Below are 26,440 nucleotides of genomic sequence, written 5' to 3' on the forward strand. Positions count from 1 at the left end.
CTGGGGGACGGACTCACTTGAAGCTCTGCCTGAGGGGGGAGGAGGCGGGAGCAAGGGCAATATACATAACCTAAACTTTTGTACCCCCAAATATGCTGAAATAAAAAAGGATAAACTAAAATATATAGTACAAATTGGAATAAATTAATGGTTATAATACTATTAATGAAGTAGAATGAAATGTAAAAAAAAAAATGTGTGTTGAATGAATGGATGGAGGAATGAATTTGTTTTTTTATTTTTTTATTTTATTTATTTTTTTTTTTTTTTTTTTTTTTTTTTTTTTTTGAGACAGAGTCTCACTTTGTTGCCCAGGCTAGAGTGAGTGCCGTGGCGTCAGCCTAGCTCACAGCAACCTCAAACTCCTGGGCTTTAAGCGATCCTACTGCCTCAGCCTCCCGAGTAGCTGGGATTACAAGCATGCGCCACCATGCCCGGCTAATTTTTTCTATATATATTTTAGTTGGCCAGATAATTTATTTCTATTTTTAGTAGAGACGGGGTCTCGCTCAGGCTGGTCTTGAACTCCTGACCTCGAGCGATCCACCCGCCTCGGCCTCCCAGAGGGCTAGGATTACAGGCGTGAGCCACCGCGCCCGGCCGAGGAATGAATTTGGAACATAAGTTCCCTCCTCCTGGAGCTGACAGCTCCTGCGTGAAGCTGGTCCACCGTGTACCAAGGATACATCCTACTCTAGGTTTGATTTCGAAAGAATTGATTTTCTAAAACGTCACCATTTGAGAGATGATCTTTGCTTCGTGGTCATTTGCAATGTCTACTGTCCTCTTGCAGTTTGGGTCTCAGAACCTTCCTCTGATTACCTTACTTTCCTCCCTAGAAAGCATCTAGTTCCTAATTGCTCTTACCAATTTCCGCTAGAGAACTGTATGTATATTTTGGCTCTTTTCCCACTGATTCACCATAGGAATGTGGAAAGACTTCCTCTCTCTCCTCTACCTTTGAAGACCTCTTGGAAGGTTTTTCTTGGTACCTTTATACTAGCAACACCTATATACGTAGTTACAAGGGTGTCTGCTGAGAAGACAAAGATAAAAAAAAAGAAAAAGAAACACCTGTACAACTGTCAGTCAAAGCTGATCTGACAATCAACTTACACAAGAAATAATTAACCTACTTTACAATAAGTGTCAATGTGAGGTGACCATAGGAATTTGGAGGGGCAGAGCTATAGAAGTAGGATGTAGCAAGATAAAGTGCTGGGGACGTCTCATCAGACACAGGTGATTTTCAGCATGTGTCTTTTACAAAAGCAAGAAAAGAAGAAATAGCCAAGGAATAGCACCGCTGCTCCTGATTCCGAGGTGAGCTGATGCCCTGAGCGAGCGAGCGAGCGAGCAGGTGGCGGAGGGGCTCGTCTGCTGGTCTGTCAGCAGTCTCACTGCCCACGCACCTCTCATGGTGGCAGCATCTGGCCACCCCGAGGGTGTAAACAGAAGCCCCTGCACTTCCCATATAACCCAGCAACCCCGCTCGGGTATTTACCCTAGGGAATGAAAACTTATGTTCACATAAAAACCTCTATGCGATGTTTATAGCCACTTTGTTCATAATCAACCTGGCTGGAAACAGCCCAAATGTCCTTCAAAGGGTACATGGTTGCAGCAGGGCCCCTAAACGCAGGCTGACTTCGGTGGGGGCAGCCTGTGGGTGTTTTAAGCATACTTGGTGTATGTTACCCATTGTGTAAACAAATCACTCCAAAACTCAGAGGCTTAGAACAACAACACTAGTTTATTTCGCTCAGGAATCTGCGGTTTTGGCAGGGCTTGGTAGAAACAGCTCGTCTGCGCTCCGTGTGGCGTCATCAGCTTGACTGAGGCGGGGGATCTACTTCCAAGGTGGCTCACTGGCAAGGGGGCCGGCAGGTTGTCCTGGCTGTCGGCTCCTGTCCACATGGGCCTCTCCGTGGGGCTGCCCGGGCTTCCTCATGGCATGGTGGCTGCATTCCAAGAGCCCCCGTCCCAAGAGTCAGGGAGTGAACACTCCCAGTTTCTTCAGGCCTGGGCCCAGACACTGGCACTGTGTCATTCTGTCGTATTCTGTTGATCAAACAGCCATGGAGCCCAGATTGAGGGGAGGTGACATAGACCCTACCTCTCATGGGAGAAGTGTCAGTGCATTTTGGAGCCACCTTTAAAAGCTATCCCACTTATCATTTGTCTTCCACCCCACTGGAGACCTTGATCCCTCAGGGAGATGTGCTGCTACTGTGACATTCCCTGTGCAGCCCCTGTGGGCGTCTTCTGCCCGAATCTCGCGACACTGTTCCTAGACTTTTCCCTCTGCCTCCCCTCCCACTGCCCTCAAAGGCCACCCATCCCTCGCTTCCAGCCTCTTGCAGGATTCTAACGTGAGCATGGTTTGGGAACCTCACAGTCAAGTTTACAAAACTCTACAATGATGTAAGGCGCCGTTACATCTTATTCTTCCTCCTTTTTGTAAGCTAGATTTTTCTGATTTGTTTTCAGCGTGGTAGGGACTGTAATAGATATTTCTGGAATGATGTAGAAGTCTTTCCTATCTTAACAGGGGTGGAGGTTGGGGGAAGAATAAAACGAATAAATAAAACGAATGCAGGTGCACCAGCAGGGAGCAAGGTAGGGCCGCTACATAAGAGTGACAGGAACATGTTCACACGAAGATTTTGATGGCCAGCAACTGCTTGCTTCCTGCGTCTCCTTTCCCAGAGAGAACTGTGCTTTAAAAGCAGTTGCTTAGCAAGAGTTGCACGCACTCCAAAGAAATGAGTCTCTAAAGTTGGAGACCCCCAAGGATTCACTGATATTACAGTTTAGCTGCTGGCTGGTATTGAGAAAAACTTTAAACAAATTAAATTTACAGAGCTTAACTGAGCAAAGAATGACTTGCAAGTTGGGCAGCTCTTAGAACTGCAGCCTGCAACATGGTCAGGCAGCATTTGGGTACAGAAAATGAAAGTGAGGTACAGAGACAGCTCAATTGGCTACAGCCAGATTGGTTACAGCTCCGCTTTTGCCTTATTTGCACATGGTCTGATCAGTTGGCTGCCTACAATTGACTGAAGCTTGGCTGTGTGATTGGCTGAGACTCAGCTATTTGTTACAAAAGTTTACTCCTAAGTTAGACTCTCAGTAAGTTTACATACTGAGTTGTGTTGCAGACTCAAGAATGGAGGCATCCTCAGGCCAAATTTAGTTTAATGTACTGTTTGTCTTTTCTGTGTCTGATCACACAATGATTTTCCAAGAGTGACCTTACGTCCTATGATCCCAAGCACAGTGCCCTTTGGGGTGAACTTGGGCAGAGACCTCAAGTTTGGGATAGTTTATTGAAATCTTAAATTCAAAGTTGCGAATCAGAAGTTTTACTAATACTTCTTGGTATCACTCCCCCCACCACCTAACTTTCTCTGAGTCTTTCTTACTCATCCTGGTAACCTTCTCCTTTCTTCTGCTGTCAGGAAATCTCCTTTGTAGAGGAAATTAATTAAAATTAAAAAGTGATAGATAAAATTAAATCATGCTAAAGTGATAGTGGCTACCAGGAGCTTAGTTCATTTTCCTTACCTGGAGATATTTGTGGTTTCAGAGGAGATTCTTAGGAAGAGTAACTCATTCAAAGGAATGAATTTCTAATGCTAGAATTTATATAATAGGGTAACAAAAATGGGAGGATTATTGAGGAAGAGAATCCTTCTTGGAGGTCCCCAAACACTCAGCCTTCCAGAGTGAGACACATCTGCCTGAGTATGTGGCAGGGCACGGCATGACTGCCTTCCCTTGCTTGCCAACCTGTCCACTTCTCCACCTCGTGTCCATTAAATCCTAGGTAGGGCCCAATAAGGAGAGCATGCCCCCATCCCGACAGAGAGAATATTCCTTTCTCCTTCTCAGAGCTCTATAGTGTACACACAAGTGACTTTATTGGAAAAGCTAACATTAGATGAACTGCCAACTGTAAATGTTGCTTTCAGTTTTTATTGGGAAGAATTTACACCCAGTATGTGAACGATTTTGTGTTTTACCTTTATTCCAACTTAACATAGTTGAAGATGTTTCTGCACATCTATAGGGCCACATATTTGTTTATGTATTTTTGAACTTTTCAGTATAATGTAAATGGGAAAGCACACAAATTAATCAGCAGACAGCTCAGTAGCTCAGTGAATTGTCACCAATTGAGCACACCTGAGTATCCAGCACCCAGATCAAGAAACGACATGACTCGGACCCCAGAAGGCCCCTCACACTCCCAGGCAGTCACTGTTCCCCCCAGGGTAACCAGAACTCCGGCATCTAACACTAGAGATTGCTTTTGCCTGTTTTGGAACTCTAAACAAAGGGAATGAGAAAGTAGGTACTCTTTTGTGTCTGGCTTCCCCCCACCCTCATTCCTTTTTAATTTTGACATTCATGCATGTTGTCATGTGTAATCCTAGTTTCTTTATTTTCATTGCTTTATAATATTTAATTGTGTGAATATACCACAATTGATTTATCTATTCTACCATAAAGCATTTGGGCAGTTTCCAATATGGGGCCATCATGAATGGTGCTACTGTGAGCACTCTTGTACATGTCTGTTTGATGCCCATGTGGACACATTTCTGTTGGTATAGACCCAGGGGAGGAATTTCTGGGTCAGAGGATAGGCATATATTCAGCTTTCCTACATATTGCCAGTTTTCCAAAGTGGTTATACCAGTTTACACTCTTACCATCAGTGTAGGGAAGTTCATTTTGCTTCATATTCTTGCCAACACTCGGTATTATCAGTTTTTAAAATGTTGTTAGCTATTCAGGTAGATGCATGTCATTAATATATCTCATTGTGGTCTTCCTTTCATTTGTCTGATGAGTAATGAAGTTGAGCTTCTTTTCATATGTTCCTTGGCCATTTGCATACCCTCCCTTGGAAGTGCTTGTTCAGGCATTTTGCGTATTTGCTATCGGGTAGTCTATCTTTTCCTTGTTGATTTGCAGGAGTTCTTTGGTTTTGGGTGTGAGCCCTGTGTTGAATGGATGCAGTGGCATGTATGAGCCAGCACACACCGGCTCTGTAGAGCCGACTGTGGCATCTCTTCCCAACTCTGCCTTCAGACCTCACGTTGGCAGCTTGAAACCTGTTGTGGTGGGCAAGTTTATACCACAGAAGTTGGCAAACACTACAAATCAGGGCTTTTCCCCTTTCTCAGAGAGCTGTTTTACCAGTACGCCGCTAGATAAATGTATTGCAAACAGCTACTTTGAGGCCCTGGATTAACCTTTTCACTTTTTAAGGTGTGTTTTGAGGAACAGAAATTTTTAATATAGTCCACTTCATCAAGATTTTCTTTTTTGGTTAGAGCTTTTTGTGTTCTGTGTAAGAAATCTTTGCCTCCACCTTCCGGTTTATCTATGTGGCTATGTCACTTCTGAAATATTTTACTTTGCTTAGCTTTTCCCCTACTGATGGAGGACAGCCAGGTACAGTTCTAAAGGTTGTTCACAAAGGGGTAAGCAGGGGCTTGGATCCCGCTCTTGCTCCACTCAGGAAGCCATGGCTGGGACAGGACCGAGTTCCTCAGAGGAGGTGGCCCCTTTTCTACTTCTCACAGAGGCACCCTATGGGCTAGTGGTGGCCCTGGCTCTCTGACACCTGTAACCTCATGCTACCTTTCCAGCCTGTACTTTCCCATCACACGCTGTCCTTTCCTGCCTCCATGCCTTTGCTCTCGCTGCACTCTCCCTCCATCTCTGCTTGGTCACGTGTCACATGCCCTCTCTGGGCCCCTGCCATTTTCCCATCTTTGTTATAGCTTGAATGTCCCTCCTCTCTTACCAGGCTGAACTCCTTGAGGGCGAAGACCACACTGAATTGCTGATGGTGCTTTGCCCATAGTGGGCGTGCGGTCGATCTGCACGAATGAGTGACCCGGTGAGCCTTTGGGCTCTGCCGTTCTGGTGGTGATAGCGCCCCTCTGGCCAAGGTCACTGTTCCCAGCACTTGGAATCCTCCCTGTCCATTTCTCTTCTGCTTTGCCCCAGTGGAGGCCGGTCGGCTTGCTTTTTAGCAGCTAAATATGCAGCCTCTGTACATATCAGCTGTTCTATCTGCAGAACTACAGAGTATTTTGCAAGTAATCAGTTCATGCAGATTGCACATAAATCATGTCTGCTCTGGCCGTTTGGACACTAATGTTCCCTTATTAAGGCATAAGTAAGCCTTCCTGTTCTCATCCATTCTTTCAGACTTTTTTTTTAATTACTGAAAAGTATAGTCTGGTTGGTTGTCACTACTCCACCTCCTTCCACTCCCTCTCCCGCCCCCGCATTGCCTTTTTGAGGCTTAGTTTGTTTTTCAGGAGCTTGCCAAATTGCGTTAGGAAGCTGGGTACCTTGTGAATGTATTAAGCAAAAGGAAATTCTTATCTCTCAGAGGAAGCAGTCACCGCGTTTCTGTGTGTGATATTCTTGGCCAGTTAATATTTTTGTGAAATATGTTCTGATGGCAGCACTGGCACCCCAGAGGGGAGGGAAGTATTGGTGGGGCTCAAAACACAAAAGGAAAATATCTTCTGCTGAAGTTTAGGGAGTGGATAAAAAGTCATTTCATGAATGTCATTCTGTCTAAACAGAGAACTTTCATTGTTTTTAATCCCCTGAAAGATTGGAAGCTCAGCCCACCCTAATATGCACATTATTTTAACGTTTCTCCATTTTCTTTTCCAACTGTAGCTACAGATCTTTGCTCTAATACACGTGGATTTCTGCTTCCAATTTCTCTAGCCCTGCTATTAGTGTTCAGTCAGTTTTCATTTTGGTCTAAAATGACTCTAAGAGCATGGAAGCATACTATTATTCCCTGCTGTTTGGTCTAAAAAAGAAGAAAAGGGGGACTTTTAGACAAGGCCCATAAATATACCACGTCTACTTTTAGAGATGTTTTATGAATGTAAATTTCCTGTCTAAATAATTACTGTTGAGGGTAGAAAGGACTCTGGAGTTTGGAAATTGTAACAACAACCTATTCCCTCTTAGCAACCAGGGTGAAGGTGACACATCTCTTGTATTTTTACAGACAAGCTGACACCATAATGTGCCATGTTGCTTTTTATATCCCTTTTTTTAATCATGTATACCAGATTATAGTGGAACTGAGGCACTCTGAGGTATTATTTTCTTCAGATAGGGGAAAAAAGATACAAAACAGGTATGCTTTGGGTGTCATTTAAAAATCGCAGGATGGCTGGTAATGGTGTCTTAACAGAAAGAGAAGCCAGCCTGGATACTGCACAGAGTCCTCTGTGTTTGGGTCATATATTAAATTATACTCTCGATTTCATAAAGGCTGAAGTCCTTTATGTATTCTTCAGGAAAATTAAGGCGTCTTTTATACTATGGTGTTAAAAAAAATCTCAGAAAAAAAATCACACGCCTTTTTTCCCTTTTGCTGGCAGCTGCTGAAATGGGTTGCGGATTGAACAAGTTAGAGAAACGCGATGAAAAACGGCCTGGGAATATTTATTCAACTTTGAAGAGGCCACAGGTGGAAACCAAGATAGATGTGTCCTATGAATACCGCTTCCTGGAGTTCACGACTCTGAGTGCTGGTGAGTCCCCGGGGCGGGCGGGGCCTGTGGGAGCCTGGGAGGGGCAGGCTGGCTCAAGGGGACAGCTTCCAGAAACCCAGATTTTTATGTGAAACCTCTCACTTTTTAAAAGATAGCAACTGATTAAAATTTTAACAAATGAAAACCATGTGTGAGCCAAGCAGTACACATGGATAGGTTGAATGTGGCCCATGGGCCAACCAGTTTGCAGGCTCTGTTTCGTAGCAAGCCCCGTGGAAAAGAAAGGTTTGCCTTCTCTCCTTGTACCAACCGGCCCGTCCACCCGAATTCCCCTGCCTGTTGCCCACCGTCTTGCAAGAGGGCTTGTCCCTCTGGGCTTGGCCTCACTTCACCTGAGCCAGAGGCAGTCGGGTCACCTACCACTACCACTGTCCAAGGTCTGGCCCCAGGGTGACTGGCAGGGGATGGTCAACATCTAAAGCATTTGCTGAGCACCTACTGTGTGCAGAGTGTTGGGCCGTCATGGGGGGGGGTGGAGGACGTTGGGAGGCATGTCCTGGTAGGGGAGAGAAGACTCATACACATGAAAAGGAAAAGAACTCAACAGGTTAAAACTGTCATTTGGAAAATATGTCAAATGTATATTTGGAAGAGGAAGAGGGCGCTCGCTCTTCTTTTTGGGTCCCAGGAAGTTGAGAGCGAACATTGGGCACTACGTAACTAAGGCATCTTCAGACACTTTCTCCCTGGGCTTCTGGGCAGAAGCCTAAGCTGCTATGAACAAAAAGGAGAATGAGTGGGAGAAGCCCTCAGGTCGGTGGGTTGGAGTCCTGGATCTGCTGCCGAGTGACTGGGTACGTTACTGAGCCTCTCAGGCCTGCGGTGTCCTCATCTGTAACATGAGCACGCGAGTGTCCGCCTCATGGGGCAGTGGGGGAGAGCAGGAGATGGAACGTGCAGGAAGCTCTTAGCACAGTGTCTGGCATGTGGTGGGGACTGGGCATCTCTGCAGGGACACTGTGTGTACCCTTCCGGGTCACCAAAACCACACCTAGCATCTTCCTCCTCAGATTGCTTCCTTCTGCTGCCCTGGAATCATGTCACTGCCATCCTCTTAAATGGCCAGACATCGTGTCCATGCCTTCTCCCCACCCACAATTGCTGTTCCATCACCCACGCCTATTAAAACCATGTCTGAAGACACTTCTAATATAGCTAATGTAACACAAAATTATTTGTAGCACTTGGTCATCCATTTCTTTGTTCAGTGACTATTTGAATGCCTGCAACGTGCTGGGCATTGTAGGATGATTAAGGAAAAAACAAAAGCATGTCTAGGAAAAAAGACAGGAGGGAAGTATACCAAGATGTTAGATATTGATTGTTAGGATGTTGAGATTATGGGGGAGTTCTTTTTCTCTCTTTTATTTTTATTTTTTTTTTTTTACGTTGTGGTTATTTTGTTTTACTAGCACAAAGAGTGATTTTGCTCATAAAACCTCCATGAACATGTGCCGTCCTTGGCTCTCCTGCTGCATTGCTGTCCCTAACCTCTGTGTTTGCTTCCCTGTTTCCCTGCTGTTCTGCATTGTGCTTTCCTTGCTGGAATTATCTTCTGTTTTCTGATTATGCAGTGAACACATACCCATCATAAAGAGCTAGGACAGGACTGGGGAGACCCCACCTGGCCCCCCTGCCCCACCCGTGTCCTCCCACAGATCCCACCACTCCTCTGCTCGGAGCCGTCTGAGGCTCCCTGCACACCGCGAGTGGCACCAGCTCCCTCTGCTGTCATTCTCCCTCCGTTTGTCTTTGGTGTTCTGCTGCTTGCGCCTTGCCGCTTCTCAAGCCCACAGGCCTCAGGACATTTGCACTGAGTTCCTCTGCCTGGGAGTCCTCGCTGGCAACCCCTTAGCCGTCTCCTTACCTCCTTCTCCCTGAAACTTTTCCTGGCCACCTACTCAGCATTTCTACCTCCCCTCACCTCCCCGATCTTTGCCTTAATTTTCTCCAGAGCACTTCTTACTATGTAACATGCCATTTATTTTGCTTCTTGCTATTTCTTTCCTTGTTTGTCTGCCTTCCTTCACTAGCAGTTAGACTCCCTTCCTAGGAGTGAGAGGATTTTCTCTGTTTCATTCTCTGCTGTACCCTCTGTGCTTAGAACAGTGCCTAGCACTTTATGCATAATCAGTACATATTTGTTGAGTGAATATGCAACATATCTTTTTGTATCCTGCTTTTTTGCGACTTAGGACTTAGTGAGGCATGCACCCTGCCATTCATTTGCTCTGAAAGTATGACTTAATGGCTACATATGATTTAATCACTCAGCATACCATAATTTATTTAGCAGTCCCCTTTTATTGGACATTTAAGTTATTTCGGGCTTTGGGCTATTATAAATAATGTTGTGATAAGCGATGTTGTACATAAATCTTTATGCACATTTCTAACTATTTCCTCAGGAATTATTGAGTTGAAGGATGTGAATGTCAAGACTCTTGCTTGATAAGTTGCCAGATTGCTCTCTAGATAGGATCTGTTTGTGTAAAACACACATCTGATTATGCACAACTCTGTGGCGGGTTGCCCTGGATAAATGAAGTTGAAATCCAAGCCAGTATTTTGTGGCCTCTTTCCCACTTGTCCCCTGGAGGGGAACCCCTTCCTGCCTGTCAGGGTCCCACCCACCTGGAATTGTTCCTCCTTGACAACCATCCCATCAAAATTACTCTCTTCTGCATGCCTATAGTTTGTCAATACCATACTTTTGACACTTTTATTACATCATATATTAAAACTATTTGTGTTTCCTTCAGGGCAAAACCCAAGCCTTATTCATCTTTCTATTTGTCTTCCTTGCCGATGCTTTTTCGCTGAGAAGAGCCTGTCTAAATAGTTGGGTCCTCGTAAACCCACCAGAAGTAAATGTTATACATGCTGACTCCTTTTCTCTGGCGGCTTTAAGTGTGTCCCAGCAGTTCTAATGAGATCATTTGTTCTTCTCCACAATGGAGCTAACATTTGTTGAGTGCCTACTGTGTGCCAAGTCCTGTGACAGGACATTATATTCCTGATCTCAGGTGTTTCCTAATTTTTTTTAAGTTTATCTAAGTACAATTGAAGCACCCTGCACTGCACTCGCTTAGAGTGTTCAAACCCACAAAACCATCGCCACGTCACGACGCAGAACGTGTCCATCGCCCCAGCGTTTCCTCATGCCCCTTCTTCACTCCTGCTTTTTCCCAGCCTCGAGCCCCAGACAACCACTGATCTGCTTTCCGTCACTGATTTCATTTTCTAGAATTTTATATAAGTGCAGTTGCATAGTATGGACTTTTTTTGGTCTGACTTTTTTCACTCACCCAGCTTACTTATTTTGAAATTCAGCGTATGTTTTTTGGCTTGTTCATCCCTGTTTTAGTGCTGAGTAGTATTCCGTTGTATGAATGTACCACAGTTTGTTTTTCCATTCACCTACTGGTGAATAATTTGGGTTGTTTCCAGATTTGGCTATGACACATTAAGTTGCTGTGAACGTTCGTCTTTGGCTTCTTATGTCATTTTATCTTTGCAGTGACCCAGTGAGGTATATGGATACGTTTTTGCAGTGTACTTGTATTTCTTTCTTTTTGCAGATGAGGAAACGGATGCTTAGAAAGGTTAAGTAACTTGCCCAAAGATGCAGTGCCAGGAGCAACAGGGGCAGAATGGAAACATAGAATTCTAGAATCTTGGGCACCAAAGCTGTAGTGATGCTAGACTGCAAGATGCTGGGCAAATAGGCATTAATACCAATTGGAACATCGTTGTTAGGAAACTTGCATTGTCATGTAGAAGGGCATACAGATACTCCTCTTCCATAAGGTTTTAGCCTGGAAGATTTTCAGGTGGCACTTGATATGCCTATTTTTCATAGAGAAGATGCTCATTTGGCTCTTAAGCAAATATAAGTCGGGGGAAGCATGTTGGCCCACATCTACCTGGTGGCTTAGGCATGAAGAGCATCATGTGCATTTAAAAAAAAAAAAACAGGATCATAGTTAACACTGTTGTGTTTGTCTCTTGCTTAAAGCTTGTGTCATTGTGGACAATATTGGAACATGCAGCCTTACTTGTAGGGTTGGCAGAGGCAAAAGCAGCAGGAATCTTACAGTGAAGCACATAAGCTGCCAAAAATCTCAATTCTGGATGATTTGATTGGGTCTTAAATTTTCAATTAACTCTGGTCACCGAGGGATGAACCTGCCCTGTGATGGGTTTTGTCGCAGACGGAGGCCCATAAAGCATCACAGTTTCTGCAGACGGTGCCTCATTATGCCTTTTATGTGTATGTTTTGCCAGCTTCTCTATGCCGGGCCACTCCAACGCCACTTGAAAGCTACCTGTGTCAGCTCCGTGGAAATTGGCTGTGTTTTATGTATGTTTGGTGCCGGGGACAGTTGGCACAGTGAGCGATCCGTGCAACGAGGCCAGTGCTTGGGCCTTGCTCGAACTCTCTAGTCCTGCACTGTCCAGCGCAGGAGCCACCAACCACGTGGCTATGTAAGCGTAATCATTAATTAGAATTAAATAAAATTAAAAATTCAGTTCCTCTATCACACTGGCCACATTTCAAGTGTTCAGTAGCCCTTAGTGGCTGGTGGCTGCCATAGTGGACAGTGCAGATAGAGAACATTTCTGTCATTGCGGAAAGTTCTGTGGGACAGTGCTGTTCCAGTCTGTTTTCAAGGGAGGAAAACTCAGTTCCAGGTCAGAATCTGTGCCTCTAGTTTAGAATTACATACGATTTTATCATGAATATTTGCCCTTGGGTTCATAGTGACCATAGGATGATGATTCATTGATTTCCACAAATATTTACTGAAGGCCAACCTTGGGCCAGATGCTGTGTCCTGGGGACATGTGGGTAAACCAGACAGATTTTCCTGGTGGCCTTAGTCACCTGGGGCTGCCATAACAAAGGACCACAGGCTGGGTGGTTTAAACCACAGACATTTATTTTCTCACAGTTCTGGAGGTTAGAAGTTTCTACCTTGGAGATCAGGGGGCCAGCATGGTCAGCTTCTGGTGAGGCCTTCTTGGCTTGCAGACGATAGCCTTCTCACTGTGTCCTCACTTGGAGGGAGAGAGGGAGAGAGAGCCAGCTCTCTGGTGTCTCATCTTATAAGGACACTAATCTTATCAGATTAGTGCCCTACCCTTATGACCTCATTTGACTGTATTACATTCTTAGTCCAAATATAGTCACATTGGGAATTAGGGCTTCAACATATGAATTTTGGGGGACACAATTCAGTCCATAGCTCTGGTCTAGTCCACTACTCTAGACTGGTTCAAACTCTCTTACAGATGAAGAACCAGTACTTGATGTACCAGTACAGTGATGGTGACAGAGGGGATGGTGGGAGCCCCCAGGCTTGATGGAGGAAGGCTTGAGATCCTCATCTGGATTTGGAGTTAGGCAAAAGACAGGAAGAAGAAGAGGGTGGAAGGAGATAATCTCTCCATGCAGAAGGGACAACCTGTGGGAGGGACCAGAACCCAGAGTCAACATTGCATATACAGGGAGCTACAGGCAGTTCACTTTGGTTGGAGTGTGGCTTTTGAGAAGTAAGTGGGGTCAGATGACAAAAGGTCTTATGTGTTGTGCTGAGGGGTCTAGGCTCTCTCAAGAGCACTGAGAGGTTTCAGCTCTCTTCACACAGGGCATGTCCACTACACATGAAAGAGAGCTCAGTGCCGTCAGTCCTACCGAATGGTGTCTTAGTGGTATTTGTTTTGGTAACTTTATTGAAGTATAATTTACATACAATGAAGTACATGCATATTATTAAATAAGAATATGGGTTGATGAGTTTTGATAAATGTAAACATCTGTAGAACTACTACCACACCACACTCAAGATAAGAGAATTTTCCGTTACCCCAGAAAAGTTCCTTCATGTGCTTCCCCTAACTCTAGACAACTGCTGATCTGCCGTTGCTGTGGATTAGTTTTGCTTCTTTTTGAATACCACATAAATGGAATCATGAAGTACATGTGCTTTTGTGTCTGGCTTCTTTAACTCAGGATAATGCCTTTGTGATTCATCCATGCTGTTGTACGCACCAAGAGTGCATTCCTTTTTGTTTCTGAGTACTATTCCCTTGTTTGGATGTGCGGCAATTTGTTTAACCACTGTCTCGTTGAACATCTGGGCTATTTTGAGTTTGGGGTTGTTAGGTGAAAAGTTGCTGTGAATATTTGTGAACAAGTCCTTTGCATGAACACATATTTTCATTTGTGTTAGGTATTAATAAATGTGTAGGAGTAGAATTGTTGGGCTGTTTGATAAATGTGTGTTTACCTTTATAAGATACTGCCCAACTGTTTTCCAAAGTGGTTGTACTGTTTTACATTTCCAGCGACAGTGTTATGGGAGTTAGTAGCTCTGTTGGTCCCTACATCCTCTGCATACTATGGTGGGTTTAAATGAAATTGAAGGGCTTCCACATAAAAAAGTTCAAAAGTAACTTCTGCTCCATTCCCTTTCTCAAGCTTGTCATCCATTTTTCCTCTTAAATTCTTTCTTACAAAACATTCCCATGATGCACGTTTCAGTTTCTAGGATCAGTCCACATTGCCACATTTTTAAAATTCCCATCTCTGTGGTTTTCCTGTATAAGAGGTCTTTAAGAGCTGACCCTTGGGATTCTTTCTTCCACATTGTGCTGACCAGGCTCATACTTGGATTTTGGCTGCCGGCATTTCAGACTTCAACTCTGTATATAAATTTTGGGTGGTCATGATAATAACACAGGATGACATTCCTTACTGCAAACAAGCACATTGTGCAATGAATCATTTACGGGTCCAGTTTTCCTTTAACCTCCAGTCTGGGTGCCGTTAGCCCCAAACACAACTGCAGAAGCAGCTGATAATCATTGTCTATAAAATATGTCCTTTTAGTCTTCCTTCACAGCTGGGAAAGAGATTCATCGAAAAAGATGGATCATGATTTACATGATGTTCTGAAAATTGAGAAATTAAAGTTTTGAGGGGCTAAGAGCTCGGGTGCCTGATGGCTAGTTAGACATCCTGGCACCGTTAGCCTTTCTGATTTCATGAAGGGAGGTGACAGGCAAGTTCTAAGATGTCCAAAAGACTATAAGCCTTTAAAATGAATCATTCCCTTAAAGTAGTAGTTCTCAAACTCAAGGGTGAGTGAGAATGACCTGGAGAGCTTGTTAAAACACAGATTCCCAGGCCCCGGCTTCAGAATCTCTGAGTCAGTGGGTCTGGGGCGTGGCCTGGTAATCTGCACAGGTAACAAGTTCCCGGATGATGCTGGTGCTGCTGGGCTGGGGGCTGCACTTTGAGAACCTTAAAAGGCCCTGTGGAGTACAACTTTTTTTTTTACCTGCATGGAGAAGGCAGAAAAAATGATACTGGTGTGATTTTTTTTTTTTGAGTATAAAATAAATTCAGTAAATACATACCTACCTATATATTACGACCAACTCATAACTTATGTCCTTAAAATGGCTTCTAATATATTTAGAAGGATAGGCCAGAGTTCTAAAAAAAAATAATAATAATAATGTAAGATGGCACTGTGATTCTCAAACTTTGTTTAAAAAATCCCTCTTCCCAGGCTGCACGATAGACCAATTAAGTTAATCCTGGGGAAGGGACCCAGACATCAGCGTTTTTTTGAAACCCAGGGGATGCCAGTGTGCAGCTGAGGTTGGGAACCAGCGAGCGGGCATGTGTGAAGTGCCAGGTGGTTTGTGTGAACGTGGGTGCCCCAGCGGATGACGCTCAGGTGGGTCGCCGTGTGTGGAGACTTTGTTTCCGTTTAGCCCTTGGGGCTGTGTGAACATCCTGCAGGGCGCCCCCAGTTCCCAGAAACCTGGTCTCTTTTGCTAGAACGTTTCACCAATGTGTGACACGGCGTAGGCTGGGAAGCCCGGGTGCAGTCAGTGGTCTGGAAACTTGGCCAGCCATGAAGACGAGCCACCTCAAGGCTGGGCTCTCAGGAACAGCCCCCAGAGGAGGCAAAGCTTTTCTTGGACCTTGAAGGAGAGGAAGGACCCAGATTAGCCTTGGTGGGTGGCAGAGGAGAGGCGGCGCTCCGCACGGGAAGGGAGCAAGGAAAGACAGGAGTGGGATGTGGGGTTCTGTGTCAGGAATAGCGAGGAGGGGAAGGGCGGATAAGAAAGAGCCAGTATGAGAATGTCAGCTTTGCTCATGGGTGACCATGTAGGGTTTGAAGGTGCCCTGGGTAGGTGGCGTGTGTCCTGGGCATAGCTGGGTTTCAGTGGCACCTGAGATTCAGGGACCCAAGTGAAGAGGACGTGTTTGTCTGCTAGAGAATTTACTCCCTATGGTCTAGCCCAGTGGTTCTCAAAGTGTGGTCCCCAAAGTCGCAGCAGCAGTACCTGGGAACCTGTTGGAAATGCAAAATCTTGGGCCCTACTCCAGACCTGCGGAATCACAAACTCCTAGGGGTAGGGGCTCAGCAGTCTGTTTGCACCTGGCCTCCAGGTGCTTCTGATGTTGCCAAAGTTCGAGAACAACTGGGCTGGGGGCTCTGCCAACCACAGTGGAAGGGGACAGTGGAGAAACACACGGGAAGGATGGATTTGGGACTGGAGAGCCTGAGTGGATGGGAATGAGTGTTTGTAAGGTCGCTGGGGCTCAGCGGAAGGAAGAGTGAGAGGTGGGTTTAGGGGACAGTTTCTTGCTGGCCAGTAGTTTTGCAGCCAATGGCTTGGGGCTGTAGACAGCCTCTTCTTGGCTCAGGGGCCTTGGCTAGTGAATATCTCTGTGCCTGTCACCCTCATCAATGGCCAGAGGGTGTAGCCCAGCTCCAGGAGCAGTCGGAACTGTGGCGTGGTGGGGGCCCAGTTACACCCCAACATCTAGGTAGGCCTTTATTTTCAGTTCCGTGGCTCATGGCATTTCACTCTCACTGCCTCTCGGTGGAAGCAGGCCTGTAGGCTGTGGTTGGGCCCCGGCAGTCTCGTGGTCCAGCCTCCTCCTTGGCTCTTTTCTGGAAGCCTTTGCCCTAATTAGGTCTCCTACCCACTCTGTTCCCTCCACTCCAGCTGCCCTTTTCAGCTCCTTTGCTTGCTCTTGCCCCTCTGACCAAGCCCCACAGAAATGACCTAGAGTGGACAATATGGAACAAGTGTTAATGGGCTGATCTTACGTCTGTGCTGTAGCAGGGAATTGGCCAGGATGCACACCTGGCTGCAGGTGCCTGCAGGTGCTGCCCCCTTTACGGGGAAGACCAACATTGGAAGCTCTGCAAAGCAGGGGAAAGAATTGTGGGGGATGGGTAGTTATTTGCATTACAGGAGGATTCTTGGTTTAAAGTGGGTTTCACCATGGGGTTCCTTTAGATAGAGCCTCAAGTGCCCTGAAGTGTTTGTTTTGCCATCCTTTAATGAGGTATTTATTACCTCTCTCTAAATATGATACCTGCAGTTTTAGAACATAACAAATTCATCTATAACATTTGCAGCTCTTCAGCAGAACTGAGCATAAAGTCACTGATGTTGATGGCATTTTTTGTAGGTAAAAACAAACCAACCAACCTTGAAGCGAGATGTCAGAAGCCCTGGAGGAGGGAAGGTGGGTGGCTAGAAGGAAGGCCCAAAACATCCCTTGATATTATAGCATAAGGCAGGGGGCCCCTGTCTGAGCTGGATGAGGGGTGACTTTTTATATCACTCACACCTTAAGCTCTCCCTGGAGGGAGGGTCCTCCTGGTACAGCCTTTCTTCTTAGTGGCAGACAGGCTGTTCTGCCCTGTGCCCTCTCTGGCCGTGCCGGGGGTGCTTGCAGATGCCGTTGTTATCATCATTAGCAGTAGCAACGGTAATAACAGCGGACGTGCCATGCACCTGTGCACGTTAATTAACCCTCACAAGGATCCTGATTTTACAAATGAGACAAGGCTCAGTGAGGTTGCCCAACACCCCCATGGTCCTGCAGCGAGTACGCAGTCGGCTAGAATCAGAACTCGGACTTGCTGACTTCAAATCCTTTGCTCTTTAGCAATGTGGACTGTACCAGACGCCCCCCAGCAATGGCTTTGAGATTTGGTAAGCTCTGGTCTGTCATTCAAAGGCCCCAGCTGTAAAAGTCCTCCCTTCCGTTGAGCCCTGCTCTAGGGAGAATTTGCCTGTATGTTTTGGAGAATATAGGTGGTAGGGATGAGAGTCACAGCTCTGTGTTGTCTTATGCTGTACGGTTTGCAGTGCAGCTTCATATGCTTTAGCTCAATTAATCCTTACAAGTCTAGAGGTGATGTTTTTAGTTTAGTTTGACAGATAGGGAGGCCCCATTGTGGGGTGGTTCTTCCCAGTCCACGTGGCCTGTGCCTCTCGCTGCTGCCTAGGACCTGCAGGGTCCCTGAGTGTCGCAAGCCACATTAAAGGTCACGCTGCCCATCATCTGTTGGGGACCACTTTTCTTATGTACCAAGAACTTGATTGTTGGTTAATAACCCGCTGGAGGATAGTGTTGGCTTCTGTTTGTTTCTGGTTTTAAAATAGGGCTAAGTTTGACCTCTAGCTCAGATTTAGAAGGCCGAGTCTGAACTTAGTTATATGTGGATGGCTGCCACTTGGTCCCAGTTTTGTAAATATGCCAAAATCAGGACTTATCCTGTGCTGAATATAGACTCCTCCTTTGCTGAAAATAGTATGCACAGTAGGGTAGGGAAACATTTTTCTTTCCTAGAAAATTGCTCCTTTGCTCCTCTAGGTATCATCGACGTCTGTGGGACCATCTGTTCCTTCTGATATAATTCCCAGACTATTAGATTAAACAGTTCCTCCTGACCCACTTTCAGCTTCTGTTTCTTATCACTGTTCATTAATAAATTGTGTAGCAGTTTTCAAGGGAGAGTGTGTGTGTGTATTTACTTGATTTCGGTTTGGGTAAAAGCAATTGTTGGTTGGGGTGAAGTTAGTTAATTTCCTACCTGTTTCATTTTTGTTTCCGGTTTCTATAATTGCTAAGAGTTGGTTTTTGTTTTCAAGATTCATGCAAGGAAGTCTATGGCATGAGTTATGAGTTGAGGTCCTGGCTGGGAGGTGTGCTAAAAACAGACCCTGTTTTTAAACAGAAGATGCAAAGAGTGGTGAGGAAGTCGGTTCCCATAAAACATGTCTCAAGGCAGATAAATACGCTTTTACGGTTTGCAGGAATTTTTTTTTTCACAAGATAAATGAGATAATATGTGTGACATGGCTTTAAGCTTTTCTGAGCAAAGCTACTACATACATCTTCCATATTGTTGCTTTTGATGTTGCAACCAGGTCTATTAGCATTAATGTTATTGTTAAATATTCACTAATGGGGGTAATAAGATTAGATTTAAGTGGGAGGAAGGCATTCTTTGCATTCCTTTCTTAATGTAAAAACTCTTAATGCTCTTTTCCCAGCTACTTTAAATCCAGACCAAGAAACAACACTCAGTCTTGTGTGAAAATGGGCTCAGGTGTGTGTGTGTGTGCACGTGCAAGACCCAAGCAGTAAATTTCAACGACTTAAGGCTGCCTTCAGTAAAATGAAATTCCTTGGTGATGACTGTTATCTGTCAAAGCAAAACCAAATTATTTTTCTGCAGGGATTCATAAAAGCAGCCCTGTGGTAGTGGTAATAATTTTTATCTAATTTGGTTAAAGCAGAACAGCAAACAAGTTAATGTGCTATGCACCCTACTAATTATTATTAGTGATATTGCTTCAAAGTATTTTTATAAAATGGCTTTCTCCAGTTTCATTGGGGTCCAGCACATTTTCTAGTTTGACCAGATTTCAGAAGAAAAGAGGCCTATTGAATTTTACCTATGAAATATTTTCTAAAGCAATTCTGGTGTGAAAAGGTAGGTGATTCTGGCTTCAAGTTGCATGCCACCATCAAGTCTAGAAAGTCACTTCCTCAGTTCTGTGTTTCAGACATCCTGTTCTGTGTTTACAGGTCAGATCTCCTGATAAGTAAAAATTGCGTAGACAAGGAGTATCTGCTACCCTTAGCAGTAGCTGAGATTTTTTCCATTCTTGTGCATAAACATGCTTTTCAGGTGCATGCATAGGATTGACTGGGAGGAATATACATTAGCTGACAGCCTCACTGGGCCCTCTTAAAAGAGGAAGGGGATTATTTCAGTCGGGCATCCCGGATAAAAATTCAGAATTAGTTTGTAAGCATGAACACAACATGGCACCGTGAGGAAGGAATGTTGTTTTTGACACAAGATTGGTAATATATCCCTAAGGGAGCTGGAATGCTTATTGGGTGGACTTTCCTTAATGGAGAAAGCAGTCTTATCTTATTTAGCAAGGTTGTTTAGTAAAATAATTCATTGAATATTTACTGATTACCTACTTCTTTTTCAGGCTCTGTATTGAACATGCAGTGGTCAAAAAGATGAAGTCTCTCAGTGTAGGAAACTGTGTCTAAAACACCCCACCAAATTCCCGAGTTATTAATGTCCTAGTCCAGTGTCTATTCTCCCACATTTGGAAACCTGTTGTTTGGGCACATTCCCGATAGATTCTGTGTGTTATCTTGGAGAAGTATCTGCTTTGACTTACCATGATTTCTCCTTTTCCTGGTGGCCCCTGCATGGCTGGGGATTTGTCTGCTGTTTTGCGGGTGCAGGAAAGCCCTGGAAATCCTAAACCAAGTCTAATCCTTGGGCCCACCAAACCGCAGCTTGGAAAACCCCTGGGTTAGTGGCTCAATCAAGCCAGCTTCCTGGGGGTTGGGTGGACTCATCTGAGCTGCTAATGCCAACAGGCTGAGCTTTGGGGGGCTTCATAGGTGCGTGTAAGATGCCCTGGGTGTGTGCTCGTGGTCCATTTTGGCTTTCTTGGTGAGAAATGGCTTGTTTGGCCACAGTGAGATGAGATGAGGCTTGTAAAAGAAAAATTGCTGCTGCATCTACAGCCTTGGCCGAGATAATGCCAGAAGGATGGACAAGGCATGGGGAGAAGGGTGTTTGCTTTTTCTGGACTGTCTTGCTTTATCCTCCAAACTGGTGGCCCAACTGCTCTGAAAATTCCACTGTTTCTTGCCGATCTAGAAACTGTAAATAAAAACAAAATTTACTCCCATTGTTACACAGTGACTTTTTTTACTACAGATGTCATATAAATGTATTAGAGCAAAACAACTAAAATTCAAGAAAACTTACCTTTTCTCCTAATACCCTTCACATTCTTGACTGTGAAGTGTGAAGTCCGAGGTGGCTTAAAGCAAGTGGTGGCACCAGTATCCCAGAGAGGTGAACCAACCAAAGTTTTGTTCTCCAAACTGGGAGGAATGTTGAAGTACTACACAGAGCTTGGACTTGGGAGCCAAGTTAACTGAGGAATAAACAACTTTAAACTCAGCTTTTCTGCTTATTATAAATATTAATAGTACTGTGAGATTGAGCAGCGTGGTGGCCACCTGCCAGGATGGCCCTCAGTGGTCCCCACCTGCTGGTATTCACAGCGTTGTATGACTCTTCTCCTGGAGTGTGACGGAGCTACTGACTTGCTTCTAGTGAACATCCTGGGTACAGCCAAAGTGATGGGTTGTCACTTCTGAGATTAGGCCACAAAACGATCATGGCTTCCGTCTTGGGCTCTCTCGCTGTCTCTTGCCCGCTCCCTCTGAGGGAGGCCGGCTGCCATGGTGCACTGCCCTGTGGACAGACCACTTGGCAAGGAACTGAGGAAGGCCTGCTGCTAACAGCCAGTGGGCAACGGAGGCCCTCAGTCCAACAGCCCTGGAGGAAGCGAATCCCTCCAGCAACCACGGGCTTGAGCTTGGAAGTGGATCCTCCCCCAGTGGAGCCTTGAGATGACTTCAGCCCTGGCCTATGTGCTGAGGCACCCTCGGGAGAGACCTTGAGCCAGAAGCACCCAGATAAGCTTCATCTGGATTTCTGACTCACAGAAACTGAGATAATGTTTGTTGTTTTAAGCCACTAAGTTCTGTGGTAATTTGTTATATATCAGTAGATAATTGGTACAGGTAGTTTATGTTAAAAGTCTGCTCCTAAATGAGAGGCAGCACTGTGGAGTTGTCAGAAGCACAGACTCTTGAGCCAGACTGCCTGGCTTCAAATTGTGGCTCTGCCGCGTATTAGCTGTGTGAGCTTGGGAAAGTCACTTAACCTCTCTGTGCCTCAGTTTTCTCACTGGAAGATGGGAAACGCAGTTTGTGACTTCCAGCCTCTATATTCCAGGAAGATTAGGACGGGTGGAAATGGGTTTTAATTGACACAGCCCATGGTCTGTGCTGCAGTGAGTATAAAGAGGGGTCACATTAGGAGTTTTTTGTGATTCTCTCAAGCCTCTTAAACTCCTGGACCAAGAAGCTCCTGTCTGGCTGAGAGGAATTTTCCACAGGAAGGGGCAGCTGTGAGTCCTTAGCAGCCAAAACACGGCACCTGGGAGATGGGTGCACTGGTCCCTTAAAGGTCTTCGACAAGGGTCTCTACCATGTTCTGCTAATCTGGAAGCAAATGATCACTGTGTTCATTTTTCCATCCTTGTCATTTCTTTGATGCCATAGAGACACATCCATAGCATCTTTTTCTAATTTCATGCCACGGGCCTGTTGAGCAGAGCTCATCTCTTCTCAAGACTAAATTATATGTTTAAGAAACGCCTTCTGCCTCGACCGCAGTTATTCATCAGCCTGGTTGTAAGTTGCTAAGCCTGGCTTCCAGCTGTGAAAGTCAGGATTTGTGACATTTAAACATATTGATGAAATGCAAATGCCCTGTGGTTAGCCTTCCACGGGCCCTAGCAGTCATTTAAATAGATGAGGAGGAGTCGAAAGGGGTGGGCAGCAGAGCCCTCCTTTGAATTGGAGAACTGTTATTCACTGGGTGCTGGCATCTGGTCACCGCTGTCAGTAGTAATGAGGTTTGGCTCTTCCCATATGTCCGCAGTTCATTGTGGGTTGTTTACTTGTAGCTACGACGAGTTTTTTTATTTCTTCCTTTCTTTTTTCTAAATCTGTGTACCTCTAATTCAGTCCCTCCCCTCTAAAAATAAGCATTAATTTTTTTGTCTAGGGAAATATTTATATAAATGACACTAGCACTCCTCAATTCATAAGAGTTTCTTGTGTCTTCTTGCTGTTTTCACTTTATTTTCTCACTAGCAGGAAAATAAAATTGCCTTCGATTGACATGTTCTCCTGCTGGGAACCCAAGACATATTATGCCCTTTCTGTGTGTTCCTACTTGTGATGAAATGGTGGAAAATCCCCAGCAGCCTTAAATGAGATAGGTGCTGACGATTAATCCAGTATCAGGGAGAAATCTAATAATTTCCTCATTTTTCCCCATGAAAGAAACATCATATGAGTTGAGGCAGCTGATGCCATGTGAACAGGGCTGTGCTTTAATGGAGCCACCATTAATAATTTACTTTAATAGTCTAATAGTTGCTGTTTTTGTGACCAAAAATTTGTTTCAGCCCTCACTTTATGGATGAAATGTAGGATCAATTAATATTGAGTGATGACAGCCTCCCTGTGGAGAGAAAATGGGAAATCTTGGTGTCGTCATCCGCCTTATGACTAAGAAATAGCTTTTCTTAATTGTATGGAACAGAGAAACCCAGGGGGATGTAATTCATTTCTCTCCAGCTTGCGATGTAAATTGAAAGTAAAGAAAAATAACCGCATGCCAGAGTGGGGACGTGAACTCAACCACTGAGCTATGTCTGACTTGCGGGGTTCGCTGGATACGGCAGACAGCTCCCCCCAGGGTGGAGCGTCTCCTTCACTGTGGCGTTGCTCCAAGTACCTCTCTCATCACATGCCCCAGGGTGTTTCCCTCTGAGGGGTGACAGAGCCCCTCTGCCTGCAAGCCTTGGCCCCAGGTCTTCTCCCAGCTCATTCCCTCCTGCCCTCCGAGTCTCTGCCCAAATGCCACCACCCCAGAGAGGCCTTTTCCTACCGCCCTGCCCCAAACAGCCCTTCCCTTTGGCCCACCTTTAGCCTCCACTCCCTGCCTTACTTTCTTCTTGGAACTTGTCAGCATCTGAAATCATTATATTTTATTGTTTAGTTGTCATTTACGGTGTCCCCCAGCCATACCTCATGTATGCTCCACGAGGGCGTGACTTGGCCTTGTTCCCTGCCGAGTCCTCAGAGCCTCAGTGCTGAGGGTACTTGTTGAGTGACCGAATGAGTGAATGGCTAATATAAAAACTCCATAATGCAGAAGAACTTAAAAAGTCCTGCACGTGCACACTAACCTTCTCTAAAGGTATATTGACTTCAGGCAGATGACACAGTCTGAGTTGCTCCTCTGAATGTGGCTTGATGCCATTATCCTTATATTTGTGCCGATGGCCAGAAGTCTCGGAATGTAACCATCCCATGGATGTCAGTCAGAGGCAGTGGGCTTTGGAGCAGACCTTCTGCAATATGCCCTCAGAGAACCTAGACATCTCATAGTACCGATCACAATTCCTTATTGGTTCAGTCTTTTCCCCTGCTGGATATGAAGTTCCTTGAGGATAGAGACAATTTCTATCTCATTAAGTGCTCTGTCCTCAGCCTCTAGCACAGAGCTAGATGAGGCTGGTTCTGAGAGTATCAGAAGATGCTGGAGGTTGGCACCAGCTGCTGCCACCAGGATGCAGTGCTACAGACAGAAGAAGATGGCCCTTTCTTGCCTCTCCTGCCAACCAATCTCCACCTGGAGGCCCTACTGGCAGAACCCAATAGCACTTCAGCTGGCGAAGGAGCAATGCAGTGTGCAGAGTCCCAGCCCCACCACACGGGTCAGAGTCCAGAGGAGCGGACTTGGATCTGAGGGACAGCAACTAAATGACCTGCACAGTCCAGCCCTTCAGATTCGCAGCGTCCATATGTCCTTCTGCACATTTTTAACTTGGGACAACAGCAAGACAATGTTGTTTCCGCCTATGATGCATCCATGCTTCATACAATGCGCTTGCTTAAGAGGAGACATAAAGTCCCAATTGGCCTAGTGGGTCAGTTTCTGGATGATGAGAGCTATTTTCTTGGTTTGGTCTTTATGATACAGAATATTCAGATGGGACAGGTGGGATGAGAAGAGGCGTTAGTGTTGCTCAGATATGGACACTGTGGCTGCTGGACTTGGCCTTTGCCCTCAGCCAGCACCTCATGTGGCTGAGGTTTGTTTATTACTTGGCAGTATGATCTGGGGATCCAAATCCTTGGTGGTTCTGTCTCTTAGCTGCTTTAGTTTTCCACTGAGACTCACTCGTGGACATGGAGGTACCAAGCGGTACCCCAGAGGCTCCCCTGGGTGCCAGGCATATGCTCTGCCTTGCCCCCACCATGTGGCAGCAGTTCGGCTTCCCTGCGGAAATTGGGATCATTCAGCCTGGCCAGTACGGTAGTTGCCTTCTGTGCCTTTGTTTCTGTGGCATTCATAACCTAAAATGGCCAAGGGGGAATCTCAGCTTCCCGTTCATGGAGACCATTGCTGTGTTCCTGGAGGAAGCATTCCTCTCTTGGGAACCAACACCTCCAAACCTGCAGATCCCAAAATTGTGGGGCCAGTAAGCAAAATTCTGAGTCTCCGAGGTTTGAGAGGGGAGGAGCTGTTCCTGCTTCCACCCCTCAATGGCCAGCCCTGCGTATTCTGGCTGTGGAAGAAATAGAACTGATTGAGCTTATACTCTTTGTCCTGAAAGAGTGAACTCCAACTTGTCAGGATGTCGTCTCCCAACTGGCTCCACAGGGAATTTTGGACTAATACGTGGTACTTTTAAATACAATGTATGGAATCCTGCAAACACAGTGGTGGCTAGGGCTCTTTTGGCTTTATCACTGCATTGCATGGTGAATCAGTGGTTAAAAAGTGGCATTGGAGGGAATCCGATGCCTATTTTTTTTCTTCATTTCTCTTTGAGCACTTTGAAGTGGCCATCACTTCAAAGCCTATAGACATCCAGGCCACTGTTCCCAGCTTCACTCATCACCCGAGGGTTGTCTGGCTTCCTGGGGGTGTGCTGGCATCTTTCTGATGGGCCCAGGACCAGCCTGTGTTTATCTTGCGGGGAGGAGGGCAGATAGCAGCAGCGTTCACAAGTTAATCAGCGGCTGTTCATCAGTCCCTCACTCTGCACGTCAGGGAACAGCGCTGGTGGGGTGATGAAAAGTGTGGGCTTTGGTGTGTAGCGCAGATCTGGTGGGACACCCATCCCTCCCATTTGCTCTGTTTCCTCAGGTGAGTTACTTAGCTACTCTCTGTCTCAGTTTCTTATCTGTAAGATGTGATATATTCCCTGGAGTTGTTAGAACTGAATGAAGTCATCACATAAGGCATTGACGAGGCCCATAGATAATTCTCAGTAAATGGTAGCTGTTTTTATTATACCAGATGCAAAGAGGAGTCAAATATGAGTACAGGATTTCCTACCTAAGACAGGAATGATTTAAACAACTCTTTGGACCTTCATTTCCTCATCTGCAAAATGAGGGTGTTTGCCCTAATTTATCCCTCTCCGAGGGATGTTGTTCATCCTGTTGGGTGGGTACCTGCATGGTAGGACAGTGTGGGATGTGGCTCAGACCAGGTCACTAGGACCACAGGCATCGGTCAGAGGGGAAGTCAGTGTTCACAGGGGTGAGGGCAGCCCAGAGGGGTAGACTTTGGTGTCCCGAATGACAGGGCAGGGTAGAGAAATGTGGGGAGGCTTTGCAGAAAAGCTCCCTCTCTGAGGTTAGAAGCCAGCAGGGTGGGAGAAGGTAGTAATACTTTGTCTTAATAGAGTGCTTTCAAGAATACAGTGTGTTTTTGTGGACCTTATTTAATCATCTTCGAATAAGGAACTTCAATTCTTACTGGGTTTATCAATGGGTGTGATAAGAT

The 26,440-nt window shown here is 45.5% G+C and overlaps 1 protein-coding gene across 1 annotated transcript in view; it reads left to right on the top strand.

The window, feature by feature from the left end:
- The window catches only part of RFTN1 (raftlin, lipid raft linker 1), a 204,300-nt gene that overhangs the window by 13,135 nt on the left and 164,725 nt on the right, over window positions 1-26,440 (top strand). Inside the window, exon 2 of the mRNA XM_045538264.1 lies at window positions 7,440-7,592. Within this exon, the coding sequence (XP_045394220.1) occupies window positions 7,448-7,592 (145 nt within the window). The 5' untranslated portion in view covers window positions 7,440-7,447. The remainder of the gene's footprint in view (window positions 1-7,439; window positions 7,593-26,440) is intronic.

The sequence above is a fragment of the Lemur catta genome, chromosome 1, assembly GCF_020740605.2.
Source record: "Lemur catta isolate mLemCat1 chromosome 1, mLemCat1.pri, whole genome shotgun sequence".
Lineage (NCBI taxonomy): Eukaryota > Metazoa > Chordata > Mammalia > Primates > Lemuridae > Lemur > Lemur catta.